General features: G+C 41.3%; 1 protein-coding gene across 2 annotated transcripts in view; it reads left to right on the top strand.

Annotated features, from left to right (window-relative positions):
- Positions 1-24621, top strand: part of NRF1 (nuclear respiratory factor 1) — a 40374-nt gene that overhangs the window by 11131 nt on the left and 4622 nt on the right. For both annotated transcript variants that reach the window (XM_075273901.1, XM_075273900.1), the window contains 9 exons: positions 973-1228; positions 4760-4874; positions 6475-6601; positions 8239-8379; positions 14853-15011; positions 16006-16200; positions 17602-17703; positions 20871-21028; positions 21980-22104. In XM_075273901.1, the coding sequence (XP_075130002.1) occupies positions 982-1228; positions 4760-4874; positions 6475-6601; positions 8239-8379; positions 14853-15011; positions 16006-16200; positions 17602-17703; positions 20871-21028; positions 21980-22104 (1369 nt within the window). In that variant the 5' untranslated portion in view covers positions 973-981. The remainder of the gene's footprint in view (positions 1-972; positions 1229-4759; positions 4875-6474; positions 6602-8238; positions 8380-14852; positions 15012-16005; positions 16201-17601; positions 17704-20870; positions 21029-21979; positions 22105-24621) is intronic.

Consider the following 24621-nt stretch of genomic DNA (forward strand, 5'->3'; position numbering starts at 1 on the left):
TTCTTTTTTTCCTGGAGCCGGCTCCCGGAAAAAAGACCTGAGCGGCTCCCATTGATTTCAATGGGAGCCGTCTTTTTGGTCAGGGATTTGAGGCGATTACGGCCTCAAAACCCTGACCAAAAACCCTTTATGAACTTACCCATCCATGGGGTGACCGTGTCTTTAAGGGTATCTCCATAAACCTTTCATTCAAACCTTCAATTTAGCTTAATCTTACAGTACCTGCAAAGTGGATGGGATTTATCTAATCCTATCCACACATTGCTGAAAAATATCCACAGTGGAAATGCTGCAGTTTCAAAAAAAAAAAAAAAAAAAAAGTTACATGCTGATTATACCTGCTGAAATGCTGGCCTTTTCTGTATAGGTATAATGAGTACAGAAAGTTTGCAGAGGGAAACTCTGCAGACTTTCTGTGAAAAGCATTGAGGAAAAACACGATTTGTTTTGACCACGTTTTCTGGCTGTGGCTCGTATCCGCTTCAAAATCCTGACCAAAAAGACGGTTCCCATTGAAATCAACGGCTCCCGGAAATAAAGAAGCGACATGCTCATTCTTCAGGTAGATTTGCCTCACGATTCGGCCTGAAGACATTCTCTCCTCCCAACTAGGCCCATTCAGTTGCGGCTACCCATTTTTTGGTCCGGAACCTGAGGTGGCCTCCGCCTCAGGTTCTGGACCAAAAAACCCCGTGTGACTAAGGTGTATTTGCATGTTATGATATCTCCAGGATATGCCATTAAATTCTGTGTAGTGAACCTAACCTGCAGCTTATTCCGTGCGCAGCAAAATGGTTCTACTACGTTGGAAAGGCTGCCTGTCCTGTCTATAATACCACTTACAGAGACCGGTTATTTTACAGGCATATTTCAGTTACATGTATCTTAACAGAATTTTTTTGGCTACAAAATGTTATGAAAGAATGTCTTTACTAATGTGATATTAATGTGGACTTGAATATCTTTTATCAGTTTACAGCAATGGAGGATCATGCAGTCACACAGACGGATAACCTCACTACCATTGAAGCGCATACAGTTGCTCACACTGTTGCTCATTCTGTGGCTCAGCAAGTGCAGCAAGTCCATGTGGCTACATACACAGACCACAGTATGCTGAGTGCTGATGAAGATTCTCCATCTTCTCCTGAGGACACCTCTTATGATGACTCTGACATACTTAACTCCACTGCAGCTGATGAAATAACCGCTCATCTGGCGGCTGCAGGTACAAGGCTAACCTTTTATTAGTAGATGGAACTTATCATATAACGATTTCTTTAAAGGTGTTTTCCTGCCCCAAATAGCGTCCAACATCTGGACCCAGTGCAGACCAGATGTTCTGGTACCCTCCAGGCACAAGAAACTGCTATGGTGGCCAGTGAGCGCATGCAGGCTCCTCCAACTGAAGTATTTGGAGCAGTGCTACAGCCACATCCACTCTATAATGGTAGTTACAGAGAATTGCAGCCCGAATGAATGGACCTAATTGGGAGGGAGTCTCACGCCGTAGCTGAGTCAGCTGCGGGAAGAAGGGGCATGTCGCTTCTTTTTTTCCGGTACTAGCTAGTGGAAAAAAGAAGCAAGCGGCTCCCATTGAAATCAATGGGAGTTATTTTTGGCAGCGGATTTTGAGGCGGCTTCCGCGTCAAAATCCGTTGCCAAAAAAACTAGTGTGAACTAGTCCTAAAGGTGTCTGCCTGCGACCTCTCCGCGGGGAAACAGTTTTTTTTCGGCTGGACACAAAGTCCTGCATGTCCAACTTTGTGTCCAGCCGAAAAAAAAAAGTTTCCCCGAGGAGAGGCTGCAGGTGGATACTAGTGGTCACCTTTTAAAAACCCATTCAAATGAACATCCCCTGTCCAATTTCTCAAGGCTTAGGACGGAAACCTGGTGGAATGGCACTGGGCAGACACCAGGCGCAAGTGTGAATGCCCCCTTTCAGTGCCTAGAGACTGCTGAGACATCTGATCTGTGCTGGGTCCTGGTGCCTCACCCATAACAAATCACATTTTGATAACCTATCCTGCGGATAGGATGCGATAGAAAAATTGATGATGAGCTGAGGCACCCCATTTCCATGAGGTGGTCCAGACATGGGCTTGGACCTAGAAGGAGCCCGAGATGGAAACTCTGCAAGTAACTTTTTTTTTTATTTTTTTTTTTTTAATCTGGTTGCTGAACAGGTTCTGTGCCGCTGCTGCAACAACAGACGTACCAGGTGCAAGAACAAATACCATGCTAAATTTATTGGGAGGGGGGTTTCTGCACTTTGTTTTTTTTCATTTTCTCTTTATACCATGCTGAAGGGAAACAGCAGAGGATGTAAATGAGAGATGACATTGCAGCCTGTAACAAGGGCTGTGACAAACTGTAAATTTGTCCTGGCCCTCTGAGGAGTGATAATGAATAACACTAATCACACATCCAAGCCATGTACAGGGCAGGATTATGGGAAACAGCCGTTTTTTGTTTTGTTTTTTTCACAATGGGTGAATCGGGTCCATGAAAATGGTCCCGATAGTCTAATCTGTGAAAAAAATAAAAATAAAACTTGTGGTCCTGGGTGCTACATGTTTTGTGTGAATAGGTGTGTAGGACTCATGCACACAGCCTAGTGTGGGGGGCTATTTTTTTTTTTTAAAGTGTTTTAACCTGTCAGTATTTCAGTGAATGGTGAGGAGCAATGGACACCCCCCCCCCATCAGAAGAGCCTTGGCCTACACACTCTGTTGTGTGCAAAATGCCTTACTTTAAAAGCTGCAGTACCCTGCACAACCACTACTGGGGGTCTAGTGCACATGCACCACAGCCCCCACTGATCAGAACCGCTTTAATTGCAATCTATAAACATTCCTGTTTAATTTTAGATGAGAGCATCTGTTATATGCATTAGCAATGCTGAATTTTTTCATGTGGCTAGAAACAGCATGTCCCTTCAATCCATTTAATTCCAGAGTTTAAGTAAAGCATGTCATGTGAGCCTTCTAGGTACTGACAGATGGCTGTGGTGTCTCAAGTATCATTGCTCCCACATACGCTTGTTAACCTGTATGGCACACTAACCCCACTCCCCACAGAGAGCAACCTGAGTGTTTGTTCCACAGTCTTTCACTTGGCCCCGATTTCTTTCCAGCCTTCCTTTCATTGGTTTCAGTTGATACGATTTTTTAATATCAACAAATTTCTAAAATAAATATAACCTGTACAGATTTATAGAAGATTTGCAGACCTCTCTTCCTTCTTTCCCCCTAGAGTCTTGCTTTTCTGCATTGAAATAAATATTTGGGTGAAACCATGCATTTAGAACGTATGAGAGAAATGCAGCATTAGCCGCCTCTGTCTGAAATGCATCATGGTGTGGATGAATATATAGTCAATTAAAAGCTTGGAAATACTTTCTGTAGAAGTCTTGAGGGCATTTTAGTAAATTCCACTTCAGTAATATGATCCCCCAATGATAGAGAAAATTAGTAGTTCTTAAAATGGCTTTGAAACGACACAGATGCCTCCCCGAATTTTAAAGCTGTAAACTGCTGTCTTCTCTTTATCCTTTTCCCAGAGGAGGGCGTCTCTGTGAGGCTGATAAGAAATGGGAAACAAAATCTCAATAGACTTGTGTGTAGTTTCTGCAATAAATACAACCGAACAGCAGAGGACTTCCTACTCTAGCAGTGTGTGCAAAATACCTAACCTAAGCTTAAATCAAATAAAAATTGAAATTTCAAGTTTATATCTATCGGTTATAGTTCATTGACAAAGAAAAGTATATGTGCACCCTTCATGATTGTCCCAGCAGGGGGAGCAGTTGCATCATGTAAATTTCAATATTCTAGAACATTTGTACTAAGGCAATGATATATTTTTTAAGTCCCGTAATGAATATACATAAAGTACTAAATATTGTCTGAATAGAAGATTAGAAACTCTTTACCGATGTAGTGTAGGTCTCTACATGTTCACCTGTTTTCCCTTTTATTTTGTGAGATTTTCCTAAAAACACTCTTGGCCCTATGAAGGCCTTGTACAGTCTTATGCTGTTGGTTCTTACCACGTCAGAGTGGGTGTACTTGATAAAACCATGAGGGAATCATTTACAATACCACAATGTTTAGGCATTTATGGAATGTAAATCTTAATCCACTGCATCACCATGTGTTGTTGGTAAGTGCATAATTTTATTACCACTATATGGGTGCATTCACACTGAGTAAACGCTAGCTTATTTTGAAGAGTAAAATTACACTTGTAAATTTTGCTATTCCATTGACTTCAATGACATTTTACAGGCGTATTTTTTACAGGCGTATTTTTTACAGGCGTATTTTTACAGTTGTAAAAAAATATCATTGAAGTCAATGGGATAGCAAAATTTACAAGTGTAATTTTACTCTACAAAATAAGCTAGCGTTTACTCAGTGTGAATGCACCCTATCTCTGTTCAATTTGGCGGGGTTGTGTTTGCTTTTTTAACTTTGCCCTCACATTTGAAAAATTTAGCCCCATGTAGGTTATATTCGAATATCTCTTACTAGCCAAGGGGACATATTTTTTCTGGACATGCATCACTGGGTGGTGTATAAAAATTAAAGGTTATCAACTGGCTAATTCACACACAAACTTCTGGGTGCTATAGCAAGTGAACAGTCAAATTGTAATAACTAGGTATGTTATTTAGTATTTTGTTCTTGGTTTAGTATTTAGTTTTTTTTATAGTACTGCTATAAAACAAATATAGACTATGTCCTTTTATCGGCAGGTCCTGTTGGAATGGCTGCTGCTGCAGCAGTAGCCACTGGGAAGAAACGCAAGAAACCCCACATATTTGAATCTAACCCTTCTATACGTAAGAGACAGCAAACCCGGCTACTGAGGTAAGTCCATCCACAATTCTATAAGAGAACTGCATTATTTTTTAGTTAGAAATGCCTAGACTTCTGAAGATTTACCAGTAGCGCAAAAGAAACACTGGGGAGCAACGAGTTAGGTTCCAGCTTGAATTTTTTTTTTTTTTTTTTTACGTCACTTGGATTAGCGCTATATACCAACCAGTTTGCTGCTTCCATATTCTATCTATCGCTTGCACAGTTTTTTTATTTTTCTAAATCTCCTGCAGTGTGTCAGAAACGGCACTTTTATCTTGCTAATTGAACCTACAGGGAAAAAATGATTTCTTTTTCCCTCAGTCTCTACCTTCCATGTAAAGTTGTTAATAATGCTGTCTGTTAACCCTTCCTTATACAGGACCAATTTTTACTCTTGACGATCACAAATAACATAATACTAACATGAAAACTAATAATTCTCTCTATACGTAAATCTTTTGAAAGGAGGCACGTGGCACACTGTGCAAATGCCAACCAACAGTTTGCAGTCATGGATGACTTCATGTATTTTTGCATTATCACTTAGTTAAAAAAAAAAAAAAATAGCATAAATTTTTGTTTGTGGCTAAAAGTCTGACCCCAGCAAAACATGAAATGCAGAAAACCTCTTAAATGTATCTGATTCAAATGTCTGTAAACTGTTGAGTCAGAACTGACTAGGTGGAGAGATGTGACCATATGCAACTTCTGATCTTCTTACTCTTTAATAGAAAGAAACAGCACCACCCCTAAATGTGTCATAGAGCAGCTAGATCTCCTGACTGGAGATAACGTGAAGAAAAGCTTGTGTATCCCCTCCCACTAGTGTTACTGGAGGTTGTACAGGGACAGAGATGACTGTAACAGGCTGATCTTTCAGCAAGATGTCACTTGCTGTTGTCCAGCTACAAATGAGACTGTGCCCCAGATATTGCATTTAGAATATGGAGTCTGACATAATTTGGAAGCTAAGATTCTGGGCTTTAATATAATCCTCCTCTAGTCCTTATATTGTAGCACAGCAAGCAGTTCAGTTCTTGGTGCATTACTTGAGCCTTGGCAGTAGAAAGATTCACTTTAAAATTTTATTATACACAATAAACAATGAAAAAAAAAACTATTTTCAGTGACTACCTATTTCTCTGTGCGCATATACTAGGTTCTGGGGATAATATCACTCCTTAAGGAGAGATCATATTCACAGGCTTATGGAGATGTACAAAAGTCTTTTTCGCTCCACTGGGGGATTATGGGAAAAATATGCAAATCTATACATATAGTGAAGGAGAAGTTATTTCTATATTAGTTCATAGTTTACAACCAGGGCTGTGGAGTTGATAGTCCAAAGCTCTGACTTCTTCAAAAATGGCTGACATCCATGGTCAGACAGTCACAGTAAAGGAGGAGAGCTAGTGATTGACTTCATGTAAAGTAAATACGCATCTAATTATACAATATGGATAACTTTATATTAAAGTTTTAAGTTACATTTTGAAGTAAGAGTCGGTAACTTTTTTCCTACTCCGTCTGACACTGGCCATCCACGGCTCAGACACCGCAGCTCTGTTAATAATATATAGTTTGAATGCTGTGTTTCTTTTGTGCCCAGGAAACTGAGGGCAACCCTAGATGAGTACACCACTAGGGTTGGCCAGCAAGCAATTGTCCTATGCATTTCTCCTTCCAAACCCAATCCTGTTTTTAAAGTATTTGGAGCCGCACCTTTGGAGAATGTGGTGAGTGTTACACATGCTTTTTATTAAGGTTCTCTGTCCATTAATAGCTTCTATTTGATAGAGAGTTGTTTGCTATGGGGAATTTCTTCATGTTACCAGGGTCCACTGGCAATAATCAAGCTGTCTTGATGGTGAGACATCAGATTTTATGTGTATTGGAACCTGGTGTCAAGTAACATAGTAGATGAAGTTGGATAAAGACACCCGGTTCCTCAAGTCCAATCTATAAACCTACAGTGTTGATCTAGAGGGCAAAGAGACAAAAAAAAAAAAAAAAAGTAAAGAAAGAGAATTCATGTGAGTTCAGTTCCATTGCAGAGGTATAAAGCATTATATAGTGTCAGGTAAACCAATGGATTGTTGGAGATGAATGGTCCTTCCAAATCAGTGATGTGCTTTGTAGCCGTGTTTTATTCTGGTTCTTGGTTAACAAAGGAAGTTTTCGGCAGTACCAAAAGTTGCCTAATAGGGTATTTGAAAACAGAGGTGACACTGAAAGATCTCCACACCTTTTATAGATATGTAGGGTCATAGGCCTATCACTGCTACCAGTATACTGTCATGGTAAATGGTGTTAGCAACAAGAGACATAAGATCCTTATCAGAGTTTTTCTTTAAGATAAGTTCAGTACTATTGAATGTTCCTTTAGTATTCAGTCATTCTTACTGCTGCTACTTAAAGAGGACCTTTCACCACTTTTGGGCACATGCAGTGTTATATACTGCCAGAAAGCCGACAGTGCACTGAGTTCAGCGCACTGTCGGCTTTCCCGATCTGTGCCCGGTGTACAGAGCTTACGGTGCCGGTACCGTAGTGCTCTATGGTCAGAAGGGAGTTTCTGACCATTAGCCAGAGACGTCCTTCTGCCTCGCGGCGCCAATCACGCAGTGCTGTGGAGCGGGGAGGAACGCCCCCTCCCACTGCTCACACAGCTAGTCCATAGACGAGTATTATCAGGAGCGGGAGGGGGGAGTTCCTCCCCGCTCCACAGCACAGTGCGATTGGCGGCGCGAGGCAGAAGGACGTCTCTGGCTAATGGTCAGAAACGCCCTTCTGACCATAGAGCACTACGGTACCGGCACCGTAAGCTCTTTACACCGGGCACAGATCGGGAAAGCCGACAGTGCGCTGAAATCAGCGCACTGTCTGCTTTTTGGCAGTATATAACACTGCATGTGCCCAAAAGTGGTGAAAGGTCCTCTTTAAATTATATTACGTGGGGCCCCACGGTGGCTCAGTGGTTAGCACTGCAGCCTTGCAGCGCTGGAGTCCTGGTGTAAAAATCCCGCCAAGGGCAAAAAAACCCAAAACACATCTGCAAGGAGTTTGTATGTTCTCCCCGTGTTTGCATGGATTTCCATCCCATATTCCAAAGACATACTGATAGGGAAAAATGTACATTGTGAGCCCTATGTGGGGTTCACAATCTACATTAAAAAAATAAATAAATTATATTACTTAAGGTTTCATCATTATTTCCTCCTTGTTCAGCCATGAGAGACACAGAGGACTGTGTATTTTTAGCTGGCAGCTGTGCTATCCGAGTTGCCTTTGAGCCCTGGGGCTGAAATGTTACTAAGCACAGGGAGGCTGAGAGCTGCACTCATGTCTGTTTACCACCCACTCTCTCCCTTAGGTACGCAAGTATAAGAGTATGATCCTAGAGGACTTGGAGACTGCTTTGGCAGAGCATGCACCTGTCCAACAAGACATCAATTCTGATCTGCCCCCTCTGACTATAGATGGCATTCCAGTGTCTGTGGACAAGATGACACAGGTGAGCAGAGAAAAATCCAGTCACTGGTCACTTGTACACACAGCGCCTTATACCATTAACAACTGTAAAAATTATAACCTAAAAAACCAAAGTCTATATTTGGAGTTATGTCTAAAATATTGCCTACTTACTGAATCTGAAATCATGACTGGTCCAAAACTAGAATAAGGCATCTCTGAGAAAAATTTCTCATATTACACTATTTTGGGGATATATTTTCCCCAACTGGTTCAACTTTTAATGCTACCAATACAAAGGTTGTCATTGTTGTCACATACTTGTAATGGACCCCTGGAGTCTTAGTACACACACTGTGTATTAAGACTGTATTTCTACAACCCCTGTCATTTCATTCACTTAACCCTTTCATGATGGGATTGCTGTATTAATTGGGGTTAGTAGTAGTTGCATTTGCACAGTTAATCCTGACTTAAATAAGGTAAGGAGGGGTGTAATTTCCTATGGGATTTTTCATCAACTTTGGAAGTGCCGATAGCCTTTCATTAGTCGGAGTGATTAAATGGGACAAGTGGAAGAGAGCTCAGGTGCGTTGCTCACTAGCCTGACTGTGGACTTCCAGCGACACAGCCTTAATTGCTCTATTTTCCATGGTAGTCTTAAGGGAGACAGAGCTGTGATGGTGTTATGGGCCTGCAAATCCAGTTTTCTCCTACTACAAGAATATTGATTCTTACACATTATACTATATACATGACAAACATATCTATAAGCTGCTTTGTGATTACAAAAGTAGTAATTTGATACACCTTTGGTTTATTTTTCTAATTAATCAGTTTTCTGAAGTATTTCTATAGGTTCTCATGATTTTAATCTTATTTTTATGTTATTTTATATGCTGTGAAATCTTTTTAACCTCTTATTGCTGATAATCCCAGTCATATAACTGTTTTGTGTATGAATCACGATAACAGAAGTAATCACCCAAAAAACACAACCTTTATTAGTACTGGAATATAACAATGAATTACTGCCCAAGCTATAAAGACTCAAAACCCAGTCTTGTATACAAAACATAATCCAGATAAAGACATGCCCAGTCACAACCACCATGATTCCACTTCTGGGCCTAAATATACAAAAAAAAATTATAATCTATACTAATGAGTGTAATGGTAATGAAAAAAAACACTAAAATAACTTGTACTTGATTCATCATTGATATCTAGTTTAACATTAACTCCATACTTACCTGAGGAAGAGGGGAGACACTGCTGGCGTTTCATCACATGAAGACACAGTGCATAAAGCTGTTTGAAAATCTGGCGCACTTTTAGACTGCCTAACTTTAGCCAAGAACACTGTATGTTCATTGTTCTGGTCTATTGGAAGACTGAAACAATGGACACACAAACCATTAAAACAGAGGACACCAACAGTGCCTGAGAGACCCTGTTGACTATGACATCCATCAGGTGTCTGTTGTTTTAAGCTGAAACCATCAGACGAAAAAGTTGAACTTGCAGCACTTCTTCACTCAGCTATTTTTTATGGTCACTGGGACAGTCTCCTAACAGAGACTGAAACCCAGAAATGAACCCAGTCTGACCCCTGGTTCATACTAGCGTATGTATTCCATCTGGTTAGAGTCCGCATGGAGTCCCCCCGGACGGAATACAATCGCAATTGCAAGTGTGTGCTGTAAAAGCGCTCAGACGCCATAGACTATAATGGGGTCCGTGTGCTTGCCGCGCACGAATGATTCAATTGTATTCTGTTCGAGGGGGTCTCCATGCGGACTCTCCCCGGATGGAATACATACGCTAGTGTGAACCAACCCTTAGTTGGCTTAGTTTTCAACAAAATTTGGCACAATTTCCAATAAGTTGGTGCAGTTTCTGGCTCACATCCCTACATTTATGGTTTGGGAGGATTTTTTTTTTGTGTATCTGATCCCTCAAACTGATGTAGTGGTTGCGACTGTACATGCTTTATTTGGGCAGAAGTTAATCATCGCCTTGTACAAGAGGATTTTGTGTCTTTATATTATATAATTCCTATACTCCATACTTTTTAGTACTGGGGAGAACTTGGATAGATCAGACAAAGTGATGCTTGGTTCACACATCAGTGTGCCATCTGTCCGTTTGAATTCAGTTTGACACTTTAAAACTGACTGCACATACTGATTGTATACTGACACCTTTTTACCCTGATAGCAAACCATTAAAAGTAGCAACTGTAAACATAGTAGAGATAAGGACATATAAATGTCCTTATCTCTACTCTGTTTACAATTCAGCTTTGCTATCAGGATAAAAAGGTGTCGGTATACAATCAGTATGTGTATCAGTCCATTTTAAAGTGTCAAACTGAATTCAAATGGACGGATGGCCTACTGATGTGTGAACCAAGCCTAAGGGCTCGTTCACATCTGCGTTGTCCTCTCCGTCGTGCAGGTTTCCGTTTCCTGCATAAAACAGAGCAGGATACGGAAACCTGCAGGAGACTTTCTCACCCATTCATTTGAATGGGTGAGAAAGTTGTCCGGCTGTGAGCGGCGGTGATCGTTTTGCGCTCTCCGCCGCGAAACCGGGTTTTATAATCTGGACACAGAGTCGGACATGCAGTACTCTGTGTCCGAATTAAAAAATCCGGTTTTGCGGCGGAGAGCATAAAACGCTCATGGCCGGACCTGGTCTATGCATTGCGTCTTCTGGCATGCAGAAGACGGAAAGCACAGAACGGAAGGCTGAACGCAGGTGTGAACCTAGCGTAAGCTTGTTTCTGAGCTTAATATCACACCTCCTTCTCTGCTCTGGCTCAAGACCACCCATCTAACAGTAAAGAACTTAATCAGTGCAGTTAGTTTTGGTGCCTTATGTGATAATTATTTGGTAACCGTGTGGCACTAAAGGAAAAACTTAAACTACACCAAGATCATTAAAAGATGTAAAGAAGTGGCGGAGGTGAAAATGGGTCCTCTTTACAGGGGTTGCCCAGGCATACTCTCCCATCTGACTTTATATTGTACATAGGGAGACTTGACTACTGAGCAGGAAAGTTGTCAAGCAGCCATCTAATGCCCAGCAAATATGTAAACGTGGGATACTCTCTGAAGGCATTATGTAGTTGTACCTCTCCAAGCCCGATGTAAGATTGAGAGGGACAGTATACCTGGACATGCTCTTTAACTCTTCTGGCCTTAATTAAAAGAAGTTTTGCAGATTTAGTTTGATTGCTTTTTCCTGTTGATCAAGTCTCCAGAGGTTGTAGCTAATACGTAGGATACACTTCTCAACTAGACAGAGCTACTAATTATTTTTGCACTTGAAATCCTTGGTTTCAATAGTAAGACCGATTAATACAATGTTTGTTCTCGATCAAGTATCCCAACTGGTTTTGAGCACTTTAGTTCAAGGTGCTTCCAGATATAATTATGCCGAAACGCAGGCTTGTATAGTTCCCTGAAACCTGCTGTGAATGTGCGCTCTGTATTTATGCAGATGTAGTAGTTTTTTGTTTTGTTTTTTTAACCCCTCCCCGACATTCGCCGTAATAGTACGGCGCTGCAGGGAAGGGCTTCCCGCAAACCGCCGTACTATTACTGCGGATGCATGGTGCGCACACAGAAACTGTGTGCGCACCATGCACAGCGGGTGTCAGCCTTAATATACGGCTGACAATGCCCCGTAACACCCGCGGTCGGAACCGGGTCCGATCGCGGGTGTTAACCCCTGAGATGCCGGTGATCAACATGACCACCGGCACCTCCGGGGTTTCACTTTGTTATGGTGCCGATCGGCACCCCCCGCGCCGGTTTCGGGGGGTGCCGGTGTTCGTAGGGGGCAGCCCGGGGTCTGATCAGTGACCCCGGGTTTGCCCCTTCACTTACCCCGTCCTCGTGCCTGGACGATCCTGCCGTAAATGAAGCTGTCAGCCTGTGCGTCTACACAGGCTGACAGCTTCCTATACACTGCAATACACGTGTTACACGTGTATTGCAGCGTATCTCTATTGAAGAAGTGATCAGCCGATCACTGCTTCAATTCCCCATGGGGACAGAAAAAAAAAGTGAAAAAAAAGTCAAAATAAAAAAGTTTAAATAAGTTTAAAATAAATTATAAATAAATAAAGCCCCAAAAATCTCTTTTTCCCCATATAAAATGTTTTATTATGTAAAATAAAGAAAAATAGAAAAAAAATTACATATTTGGTATCGCCGCGTCCGTAATAACCTGAACAATAAAATTAAAAGATTATTTAACCCGAACGGCGAATGTCGTAAAAAAAAACGTAGAAAACCGCACAAAATAATGATTATTCACCACCTTTCCCTTACAAAATGTTCAATAAAAAGTAATCAAATGGTCAGATGAAAACCAAAATGGTACCAATAAAAAGAAGAGGTGTTCCCGCAAAAAATAAGCCCTCAACCAGCTCTGTCTAGCGAAAAATAAAAACGTTATGCCTTTCAGAAGATGGCGATGCAAAAACAATAGATTTTTTTTCCCTGAATTGAATTCTATTCTGCACAAATAGCAACGCATTAAAAAATCATATAAATGAGGTATCGCCGTAACCGTACCGACCCGCAGAATAAAGGTAACATGTTACTTATGCTGTACGCTGCCCGGGAAAAAAAAAATGCTAAAAAGCAATGCTAGAATTGATGTTTCCTTTTACATCCCACCCAGAAAGAGTTAATAAAATGTAGTCAATAAGTTACAGGCCCCAAAATGGTGGCATTGAAAAGTACATCTAATACCGCAAACACCAAGCCCTCATATGGCCACATTGCCAGAAGATAAAAATAAAAATCTAGCTTGTACAATGTGAAGACAAAAACCCCAAAAGTCGCCAAATCATTAGGACATAAGTGGCTGCGACTAGAAGGAAATGTGTAAGCGGTGCGAGTGTTTTCAGGGGGCACCCCATATTTAGAGCTTATGAGAGATAATACAGCAGTGCTGATCCCCCAGAATGCCCCTCTTCCCCGTCCGTGTCATAGGAGCTAGTGGGAAAATAGAATGGGATTTGGTGTACCCAATTTACTCCGCACAGCTTACACATTCACTTCGGGGTTACTAATGCTCACAACATCACTTGATAAATTCTTTGAGGGGTGCGGTTTTCACAATGGGGGGGGGGTCACTTTCTAGAGGTTTTCACTGTTTTGACTCCTCAAGGGCTTTGTAAATGCGATATGGTTCCTGAAACTGATCCCAGCCAGATCTGCCCTCTAAAAGCTCTTTGGCGCGCCTTCCCTCCTGCGTCTCGCTGTGCGTCCATATATTAGTTTACACCCACAAGTGGGGTACTATGGTAGTCGGGAGAACTTGCCTAACAAATTGTGGGATGCGTTTTCTCCTTTAACCCCTTGTGAATGTGCAAATTCTAGGGCTAAACGAAAATATTAGTAAAATAAATTCAAATTTGAAAATTTCACCTCCATTTTGTATTAATTCCTGTTAAGCACTTATAGGGTTAAATTACTAGGTATATGTTGTTTTGGCTTATTTAAGGGGTGCAGTTTTGAAAATGGGGTGATTTATGGGGGGCTTTAATACAAGGGTCTTTCAAAACGCCTTCATAACTGGATTAGTCCCTTAAAAAATGGGTTTTGGAAATTTCTTGAAAATTTTGAATATTGTTGTTTCACTTGTAAACCTTATAATGTCCGTAAAAATTAAAAGGGTGACTAAAGTTTGATGCCGACATAAAGCAGAGATCTGGGACATGAGATTTATGATATAATTTTGGCGGTCTGACTATCTGTATGTAATGCACATCATTTCAAACTTTATAAAATGCATATTTTTCAAAATTTCCACCAAATTTCCAATTTTTTCATAATTAAACACAAAACATATCAACCAAAATTTACCACTAACATGAAGTACAATGTGTTACGAAAAAACAATCTTAAAATCACTTTGGTAAGTTAAAGCGTTCCAAAGTTATTGCCACATAAAGTGACACATGTCAGTTTTGAAAAATCGAGCTTGGTCAGGAAGTCAAAAAGTGCCATCGGCGGGAAGGGGTTAAAGGATGAAAGGGCTAAAGAATTGTCTTCTGAAAAATTAAAATGAAGAGTTAATTCTAAGTGTAGCTTCAGTAGGTGTATGTGCTTTCCAGGAGTTAAAAACTTGTTGGAAATGTCATAAACAAAACGCAGCTGTTGAAACCACTGCAACTTCAGCCCTCACTCTGGCGGTCCCTGCCATTCTTTTACTTTGGTTCTGAGATGACTTGTACATCCACGTGACCACTGCAGCCAGTCACTGGCCTCAGCTGTAATACTTGTATGTTTCATAATCTTAAACCCTTTAGCTGATGCTACATCACATTTACCATATGGTAGAGCATTGTATTTACTTTTCTATTGCATTTAAAATTCAATATAGAATCTTTGCCGTTTGCATCTGAATGTTGAATATGAGAGAGTGAATCTAGACGGCTCCTGTTATTACACTGAGCAGTTGATTTTTTTTGTGACTTGTTTTTATGCATAGGCTCAGCTGCGTGCATTCATCCCAGAAATGCTAAAATATTCTACAGGAAGAGGTAAACCAGGCTGGGGCAAGGAGAGTTGCAAACCTATCTGGTGGCCTGATGACATACCATGGGCAAATGTGCGCAGTGATGTACGCACTGAAGAACAGAAACAGAGGGTAAGTTATGATGTGACTGGATTACAGTTAGGTTATGTTCACACTGAGGTTTTTTGGGGGGTTTTGTAGGCTGATTTTGAGGCGGAATACGCATTAGAAAACACCTCCCATTCGTTTCAATGGAAGTCAGTAGCATGTTTTTTTGTTTTTTTTGTTTGTTTTTTTTTTCTTTATAAAAGAGACGTTTCCAGGTCCATGAAGTGTGCTAGGACAAAAAAAAACGTGACACAAGCCACATCATGTGTTAATTTTTAAATATTTTTTATTTATTTTTTTTAAACACATGATGTGGCTTGTCGCGTTTTTTGTCCCATCACACTTTATGAACCTGGAAACTTCCCTTCCCCCCCCCCCCCCTAATTCTTGAAGCAGATTTTTTTTCAGCTTGCAGAAAAGTCTGTGTGAACATACCCTACAACCTTTGCCCATGTAGCGTTATTGCAGTGGATATATAGTACCAGTACAGTAGATGGGACTTAATCCCTTCCCGACAACCGCCGTACGAGTACAGCGGATGCCGGGTGTTTAACTATGGCGGCTGCCTGGGAGCCGGGCGGCCGCCATGGCTGCCAGGTGTTTACTGTTGGTAGACACCCAGTGCTAATCCCCCCCGATTGGTGCCTGCATTGATCGGGGGCATTAACCCCTCCAGCGCCTCAGTCAAAGCTGCCAGAGGCGCCATTCTTCTGGCAGCACGTGGACGCCTCAATTTTCCCGGTCGATCACCAGCACCCGAGCAAGCTCAGAGTCCAGGATCACGTTGCTATGACAGCAGGGAGCCTTGTGAAGGCTCCCCGATCTGTCACTCACTGGCTTCTATTGCAAGCACTCTATGTACCCTGCAATAGAAGCCCTGGTATTTTGTAATGCATTGCATTAGTGATCAGACCCCCTGGGGTTCAAGACCCCTAGGGGGTCTAATAAATGCATAATTTAATTTTTTTTTTAAATAGTAAAATAATTTGTGTGTCATATTTGTCTTTTTATATTGCAGGTCTCCTGGACACAAGCATTAAGAACAATAGTAAAGAACTGCTATAAGCAGCATGGTAGGGAAGATTTGCTGTATGCATTTGAGGATCAGCAAACACAACAGGTGGCAACTGCACATGGTATTGCTCACCTTGTGCCTTCACAGACTGTGGTACAGACAATCAGTAACCCGGATGGCACAGTGTCCCTAATTCAGGTTCGCTATAATATTTAACCATTTTGTTTTCTGCACAAGTCCATTTGGTGACTGTGTTCCAGTTGAAAGTCCATAAAGTCCATAAAAAAAAATATTAATGTTCCCAATATAGTTTAGTGTTTTAGTTTGATAGCATACTGGAGTTTCTCAAACAAATGGCTTCCAAATGGTGATCCAATTGCAGCCATCTGCCCTTTTGTACTTCAGCTAAAACATTGACATGCGTCACTTCTGTGTTACAGGCCATGTTAGATCACGTTTATCAGTCCCATGGCCTGTTCAAGTTCCGTCCTATTAAAGAAGACCTTTTACCAACTCCATTTCTTAACATATTTTAATAGGCGCCGGTTCATAACACAGTTGAAATTTTTTCGCTAGCCTCCACTGATCATGAGCAGTCAATGCAGCTAGATTTCATGTCTAATGTGATACTTGGGCTTTGTAGTTTCAGATGCACAGTGTCAGGCAGGAGCAAGCAAGGGGGCGTAATCCAAAGCTAAAATCAAAGGTGGATAGTGTCAAAGCTCTGAATCATGCACCTTCCCTGTTCCTGCCTGACAGTAGAGAGACTAGATGGCATATGATGCACCAAAACTAACAGCAATTATTGCCCAGCAACGGTGAGAGCTAGAAAAAGAATTCCAGTTATACTGGAACCTGTGGAACAGAGCTTATTAAATGTACAGAGCTGTGCTTGAGAAGTAGGAAAGAGGCTTTAGCTCTAAAAGGAACTCTTTTGTCTCTTTAAATAGCTGATTAGTGGGGACAGTGGGTTGGACCCCACAAATCTTCAGTTCATGGGTAACAGGGATAGGTCATCAATTATTAAGCCTAATATTTCTCCCGGTGGAGAAATCTTGCAACCTCTAAGGCAAACTAGTTGATGTAGAAGACTTTTCTTTGAGCAATTCAGTTAGGCTCCATTCCCACGAAGTAACGCGTCACTCATTCTGACACATAAACATGTTAGAGTGAGCGCTGTAAAACAGAATCCCATTGACTTCAATGGGTGCCGTCTTGCGCGCGCTACACATTGAAATCAATGGGTCAAAAAGCCTCCCATTGATTTCAATGTGTAGCAGGCGCATGACGGCACCCATTGAAGTCAATGGGATTCTGTTTTACAGCGCTCACTCTGACACGTGTTTACGTGTCAAAATGAGCGGCACATTACTCCGTGGGAACGGAGCCTTATAAAGACTTCATAAAGGTGCATCTACATGTTCCAGCTGCCTCATGCAACCTCAAAATTTGTGCTGTCATTGAACATTCTGGGTGGACTGAATTACAGCCACATACTGTAACCACAATGTGGGAACTAAGTGGAAGTTGTGCTACAGAGAATTTGTGAATGCCTATCCAACCATTAGTAGCACCTAATAGTTGTTTTGTTTGCTACAGGTCGGTACAGGGGCTACTGTTGCCACACTTGCAGATGCATCGGAGCTGCCAACTACTGTAACCGTTGCACAAGTCAATTATTCCACGGTTAGTGACGGAGAGGTAAGGTAATACTTTGCGTAGAATGATATAAAGACCATGCCCAGCCAAAGCTGCCATGTACTTAAAGGGGTTGTCTGCTCAACAAAAATTTTACGTATGAACATTGTTTTATTTCCACATCATGTGACTACTACTACACCATGTGATCAAAAGTATCTGGACACCTAGCTGAAAATGACTTATAAGTTCGTGGCGCCCTCCATCGGTAATGCTGGAATTCGATATGGTGTTGGCCCACCCTTAGCCTTGATGACAGCTTCCACTCTCGCAGGCATACGTTCAATCAGGTGCTGGAAGGTTTCTTGGGGAATGGCAGCCCATTCTTCACGGAGTGCTGCACTGAGGAGAGGTATCGATGTAGGTCGGTGAGGCCTGGCACGAAGTTGGCGTTCCAAAACATCCCAAAGGTGTTCTATAGGATTGAAGTCAGGACTCTGTGCAGGCCAGTCCATTACAAAGATGTTATTGTCGTGTAACCACTCCGCCACAGGCTGTGCAGTATGAACAGGTGCTCGATCGTGTTGAAAGCTGCAATCGCCATCCCCGAATTGTTCTTCAACAGTGGGAAGCAAGAAGGTGTTTAAAACATCAATGTAGGCCTGTGCTGTGATAGTGCCACGCAAAACAACAAGGGGTGCAAGCCCCCTCCATGAAAAAACACAACCACACCATAACAACACCGCCTCCGAATTTTACTGTTGGCACTACACACGCTGGCAGATAACATTCACCGGGCATTCGCCATACCCACACCCTGCCATCGGATCGCCACTTTGTGTACCGTGATTCGTCACTCCACACAACGTTTTTCCACTGTTCAATCGTCCAATGTTTACGCTCCTTACACCAAGCGAGACATCGTTTGGCATTGACCTGCGTGATGTGTGGCACCCAATCACCCGACCACATTCGTAGTCCGTGAGTTCCGCGGAGCGCCTCATTCTGCTCTCTCACGATGTCTAATGTCTCCTGAGGTCGCTGATATGGAGTACCTGGCAGTAGGTGGCAGCACAATGCACCGAATATGAAAAACGTATGTTTTGGGGGGTGTCTGGATACTTTTGATCACATAGTGTATTCAGCACTTCTTATAAAGTCATGATCTACTCTTTAGGTTGCCTTTCCACCTATGACAAGAAGTGCTAGATAGTTATGTCAGACCTCTTAGGAACAGAGTGGTATTCATAGGCCAGATTTTTTATTTCTACACTACTGCAATCCTCTCTGTAGAAACACTCAAGCTTCTCTTTTGATGACCTGAAAACCTCTTCAAGATAAGTTGATTTCTGATGCAGGGAAGATCAGTCTACAGTGTTTATGATGAACCTCCAATTTTCCACCAATGGCAAGAATAGCATTTACTGAGAGTCAAATAAGTTAAACTTTTAAATTCCCAGTGCTTTGCTTCATCTAATGCAGGATGCCTTTGTGGTTATTCTGGAGTTAAAGATGTGAACTCAGCAAATCTTGTCCTAACTGATCGGCCTTATTGACACACCACTATTTTGCGTCAGTGTTTATAAGCAAAAGCCAGGAGAGCAGACTACAGAGAGAGAGATAAGGTATAATGGAAAGCTTTGTGCCTGGCTTACAGACACTGATGCCAAACACTGCCATGTGAATAACGCCGTTTGATTTGTTCTTCTTCTCTTTGACCACCAATGTTATTTAAGCCACTATTGTGATAGCATTTGTTGCTAGAATCAGATCAATCTGTGGCTTCCATCCCTAACCATTGATGCAAGTTTTAGGACAGTCTTTAATCTAGATCACATTTTCATACTTCTGCAAAAAAGGGGAGAAAGTAATGGCAAGAACTTTACATAGCAGTATTAGAGCTCTATTTTGTACAGAGCCATATTAGGGTAGAGCTCCCATTTTAGTACATGGATCATATTCAACCTCCTTATGTCTCTGTTTTCATGCAGTGGCATACAAAGGTTATTTTTCTGCTGGATTCTTTATAAAACCAACAAATTTTTTACATGGTAGATTAACAGTATTGTCCACTTTAAGCCCAATATTAAGAGACAAATGTTATTGTTTGTATAATAAAAAGTTGTACAATATATTTTTCTGTATCAGTTCCTCCTGGTTTTCTATATTTCTGCTTGCTGTCAATCATTCTGCTTACTTTCAGTGGATAAAAATCCATCTACGGTTAGGATATGTGGTCCATGGTCATGTGATGAGCACATAGGTGCAAAAATCATTACCAGATAGAGGTCTGATTACTGTGCCTATAACAAGTAGAGATGGGCAAATCACTTCTTAACGAACCAGATTCTTCATGAATACTCCAAATTGTGTTTTGTTTTTAACAAAACTGAACAATTTGGGATTATTTTCGGACTAACTAAAATGGCTGCTGCAACATGTGTTGCAGTAAATTATTATACCTTGGGGTCTCTTCGGAACCCAAACTTTAATACGTTGGCCCAGGGGAGGTGACAATACAATTGTCTATTGGGCATCCTTGTGGCGTCCGACGCTCTGACTCTTCAGTAACATCTGGCGCTTTTTTGTGACATCGTGAGCCCATAGGTTACCGCTGAGGTTGGTGATCCCAATGGCAGAGATTGAGTGTCCCAGTCGCAGGACTCAGCAGTGATCTTGGGCTCATGACGTCACAGGAGAGCGTCAGATGTCACCGAGGAGGCAGAGACGGAGCCTCAGACGGAGCGCATAGACCAGTGGTTCTTAACCAGGGTTCGATCGAACCGTAGACCATATACACGATTCATTTTGTGTACCAGTAAAAAAAAAAAACATATACCTATGTCTTGAATCTGGAAAAAAATCATATTTGATTTATCTCTAAGGAAGGGTTCGGTGAATGTGCATATGAAACTGGTGGGTTCGGTACCTCAAACAAGGTTAAGAACCACTGGCATAGACCCAAAAAAGGTAACGGAATTTGAGTATAAATGTTTTATTTAGTACACCTCTCCTAGGCCTACAACTATTATATTCTGGAGTTTAAAGACATTTTTTTGTACAAACCATAAGATTAGTCTCTCAATATTGGTCTGAAAGTGGATAACCCCCTTTAAATGGCATATATATGGAGCCATTCGGTGCAGCAGCACACAGGGTCAAGTAAATATGATGATCGTGTTTAGCTTTCTAGTCAACTTGTGTTTTTTGTCGTCCCCACCCCCCCACAGGTGGAGCAGAACTGGGCAACACTTCAAGGGGGAGAGATGACCATCCAAACAACGCAAGCTTCTGAAGCTACTCAAGCTGTAGCATCCCTGGCTGAAGCTGCTGTGGCAGCATCCCATGATATGGCTCCAGGAGCTACAGTGACCATGGCTTTAAATAGGTATATTACTAATCTAAAGTGTATTACTACATTTTTTTATGTCTCATTTTTTTAGCTAGTAAAATAGTTTATACTCCACAATTATACTGAACTGATTATACACTATTATGGATAGAAGAATATTTAAAAAACAAGCTAGATAGATGAATTTACAAACTTCTATTTCCTTTTAGAGGATGGCTCTTTCAGCCATAGGTTTTAAGATGTATCTGTTATTATTCATACAGGTTGTGTTCTCTTTTACATGAATGATTGTGTTACATTTTTAAGTTATCATAAGAGATATCAATCATGTGTTAAAGCACCTACTGCAATTAGAAATGTAAAATGCAGTGTTATGACAGCAGAGGGCGCTGTTACAGAACAGTAGGGAGGGACGGGACACAACTTGTTCAAATAACACTTTTAATGTAAAAAGGGATATTTTTTTTAACTATTCTGAATTGTCATTAGCTGGTCATGTGGCCATATTCACAGCACACTACATACTTGAGCTCAAAAGTAAAGTGCTTTTCTTTCAGAATCTTGACTGAATTTATTTTATTTAGGGTTTCTGTCAGCTGCCAAATATTAAGGAGTAGTCTTTAAAGTGCAAGTTTGCCTAAGATGGCATAACCTAATTTTGTTGTCTCACAAATATTCCGTGTTTTGTTTTTTTGGTTTTTGTTTTGGGGTTTTTTGGGGGGGGGGTCCATATTTTTTTATTTTATTTTTTGTATGTTAATAGTTGCTGCTTCACTGATTCTAGAACAGTTAAAAAATTATCTTTAGCCCCAACTAAAGCTAACACTGTGTGTTGTTCAGGAATGGTGAGGGTAAAAAGTAATCATATCTACATGAATAGTTTTGCCAGGGTTCCTGATAGCATTTGACAGATGTCATTTTTCCTTATGTAGAAGGGCTTATTTAATATGTTGTTGTTTTTTCTCCATGTTGATTGTCTAACTATAGTGAGGCAGCGGCTCACGCAGTAGCAACGTTGGCAGAAGCCACCCTACAAGGAGGAGGACAGATCGTATTGTCAGGGGAGACTGCAGCGGCTGTCGGAGCACTGACTGGAGTACAGGATGCCAATGGTAGGGTGAAGTTGGCTGTGCTGTATATGGGTACACACACAGTAGACTAGTCACTACTGTCTCTATGGGCAAAAACTGGGTTGCTGGTTATTATGATGGGGAACCCTTTTGACTACTAAATGTTGTTACAGTGTGAATGTGTTTAGTTATTTTCTCATTAGAAAATTTGTAGTTATGCCAGATCTGCAAGCAGGTTTGCCAACTATCCATATGTTCCTAGACAGTTAGTAAACATTTTTTCCCTGTCCATGAACAAATAATGTCCCTTGTTTTTGTTTTGTTTTTTAAAACCTGGAGGAGTTTGTACAGAATTTTTATTTTTTTTTTAAATGCATTCATTTTTTTTCATTTCAGGTGTGTGTGAAGGATCATTATGGAGTTGGCTATGATGGTGGCTTTGCCTGTATGGTTGGGTTGGGGGGGGAGGGAGTGATGGCCTTTTCCAAGGAACCACTCAACATGGCCACCCATGTCAATACAAACAAATTGCTCCCTTCAACTCTACAGAAAGGGAAAAAAAATAGAGAGGGCAGTTTCCTCTGTGCCCCTGGGGTGATCATCAATGCCCCATCAGAATCAGTGTAATGGCCAATTACTCTTAATAAATTGGTAAATGATTGTATTTCATCTTTAGAATGGGTTAACGTTCAGTAATCCCCCATCTTCCTTAACGAGAACCTTTCCTTTAAAAATTGGTTATCACTTTATTTGTAAATAGTTTTCTAAGATACATAACAATTCCTTATTCCTGCCATGGAACAAATGGCTTTCTAAAACCAGTTGTAGGAATATTTTATTACATTGCTTTATTTTATAATACAAACAATTAGCTCGGCTAATCCTCTTCTTCAACCCAAACCAGATCAGTACACAGCACTCTGCAGTTCCACTGATAAAATTACTGAGGGCTAATTATATAGAAGGCACTTTATAACCTATGTTTTCTTCGCATTTGAATGTTCAAGATTTCATAGTAGCAGCGCTACATTTTTCAGCTGTTGAGCCATTCTATAGGTGGGGGGAAGGGCAGCTAGATAACATTGCAGACTCACCTTTTGGGGCCCTACCAAATCTATATCTTATAATATACAACTTGTAATCACACTTTTTTTTTTTTTTTTTTTTTTATAGAGCTACAGCTTCTAATATTCAGGCAGGGAAGCTTTTGAGTTTGGATTACTTGCTTGTATTAATGTCCTTGTAAATTTATTAATCTCATTCTGATTGTAAGAATATGAAAACATTGCTTTTTTTTTTTTTTTGGCAACTTCCCAGTACATTTGATTATAACTTGTTGAGCTGCGGCGTCCGCCTCGCAGCAGCAACCTCTGGAGTTGGCCCATTCATTTGAGCCTACTCTGGAAGGAAAAGCCGCGATTGGAGGAAGCCGCGACCGTTGTGGCAGGCGAATTTTGGCCCGAGAGTGACGTGGCTCCCCGCATCACCCTTGGTGCCAAAATCCGCCCTTCCGCTCCCCGTGTGAACGCCCCGTCCCAGTACATGTTGCTGCCCAGCTGGTGTAACCACATGGTAATTACCACTAATTACCTGGCGGTAAAGTGTGGTGTAAACTCAGGCTTACTTAAAGGCTGCATGCATTGTTTAATTGCAGGAATACATTGTACATGTTATTCTGTATCTGTGTGATAATGGCCATTACACTGAAAACCTGGTTACTGGCATAGAACTCATGTGCCACTCACAACTGCAAATTCTTCAGGAAACATACACCATGTAAATCCACCCTAAATTCCACATCCAGTTTGCCAAAAAGAGTGAAAACAAGTTTGTCCTGTTTGACACTAGGTTTACTCTATTGTCACCTCTTCATTGTTTGGGTCAGTCAGGGGACCAGACCACAAAATCTGCAGTAACACTCAGTCCGACAGATCCCATTGGCAATGATGGGGTCCGTCAGGTGTTGTCATAATGAAGCTGAAACCAGCAAAGGAGAAAGTCCTCCGTACAGGACCCTTTTCTCCGCCTATTTTTTAGGTGGATACTGCAACAGTTTCCAACGGATGTGAACCTAGCCTTTGCTTCATAATTATGTGGCAAATTTTTTTTTAAACAGATTGTCATCAGATGTAGACTGAATTTAGTGGGTTTTCCAGTTATATGGCATTGGAAAGTTAGCATATTTATTACAAATCAGAAATTTGGGCATATAGTGCTGTTGAACAGTTTAGAATATTAGAATTGCCAATTCTCCAAATGAGTTCAATGTGCACTGGAGACGCGCGGCAGCAACCTTGTGTATGAGAGGCCAGTCAGAGTACAGCCCACCCTGCAGTTGCATTTGTGCCTTGCAGTCTTGTTATTCTTTGATGGGTGTGTATAAGGTCTTGATGGCTTTCCTCCTCCCAGCATACCGCAGTGCAGAGGGATGGAGCTGTCCTGATTCCCCTCTCCTCCTCATGACCTTCCCAGCCCCTGACAGCTTGCTATGCTGTAAGGCAGCTCATGTGACTGCAGTAATCCGGAGCCAGTAAACAGCTGTGCAGGAACATAGCAGGA

The sequence above is a fragment of the Leptodactylus fuscus genome, chromosome 5, assembly GCF_031893055.1.
Source record: "Leptodactylus fuscus isolate aLepFus1 chromosome 5, aLepFus1.hap2, whole genome shotgun sequence".
NCBI lineage: Eukaryota > Metazoa > Chordata > Amphibia > Anura > Leptodactylidae > Leptodactylus > Leptodactylus fuscus.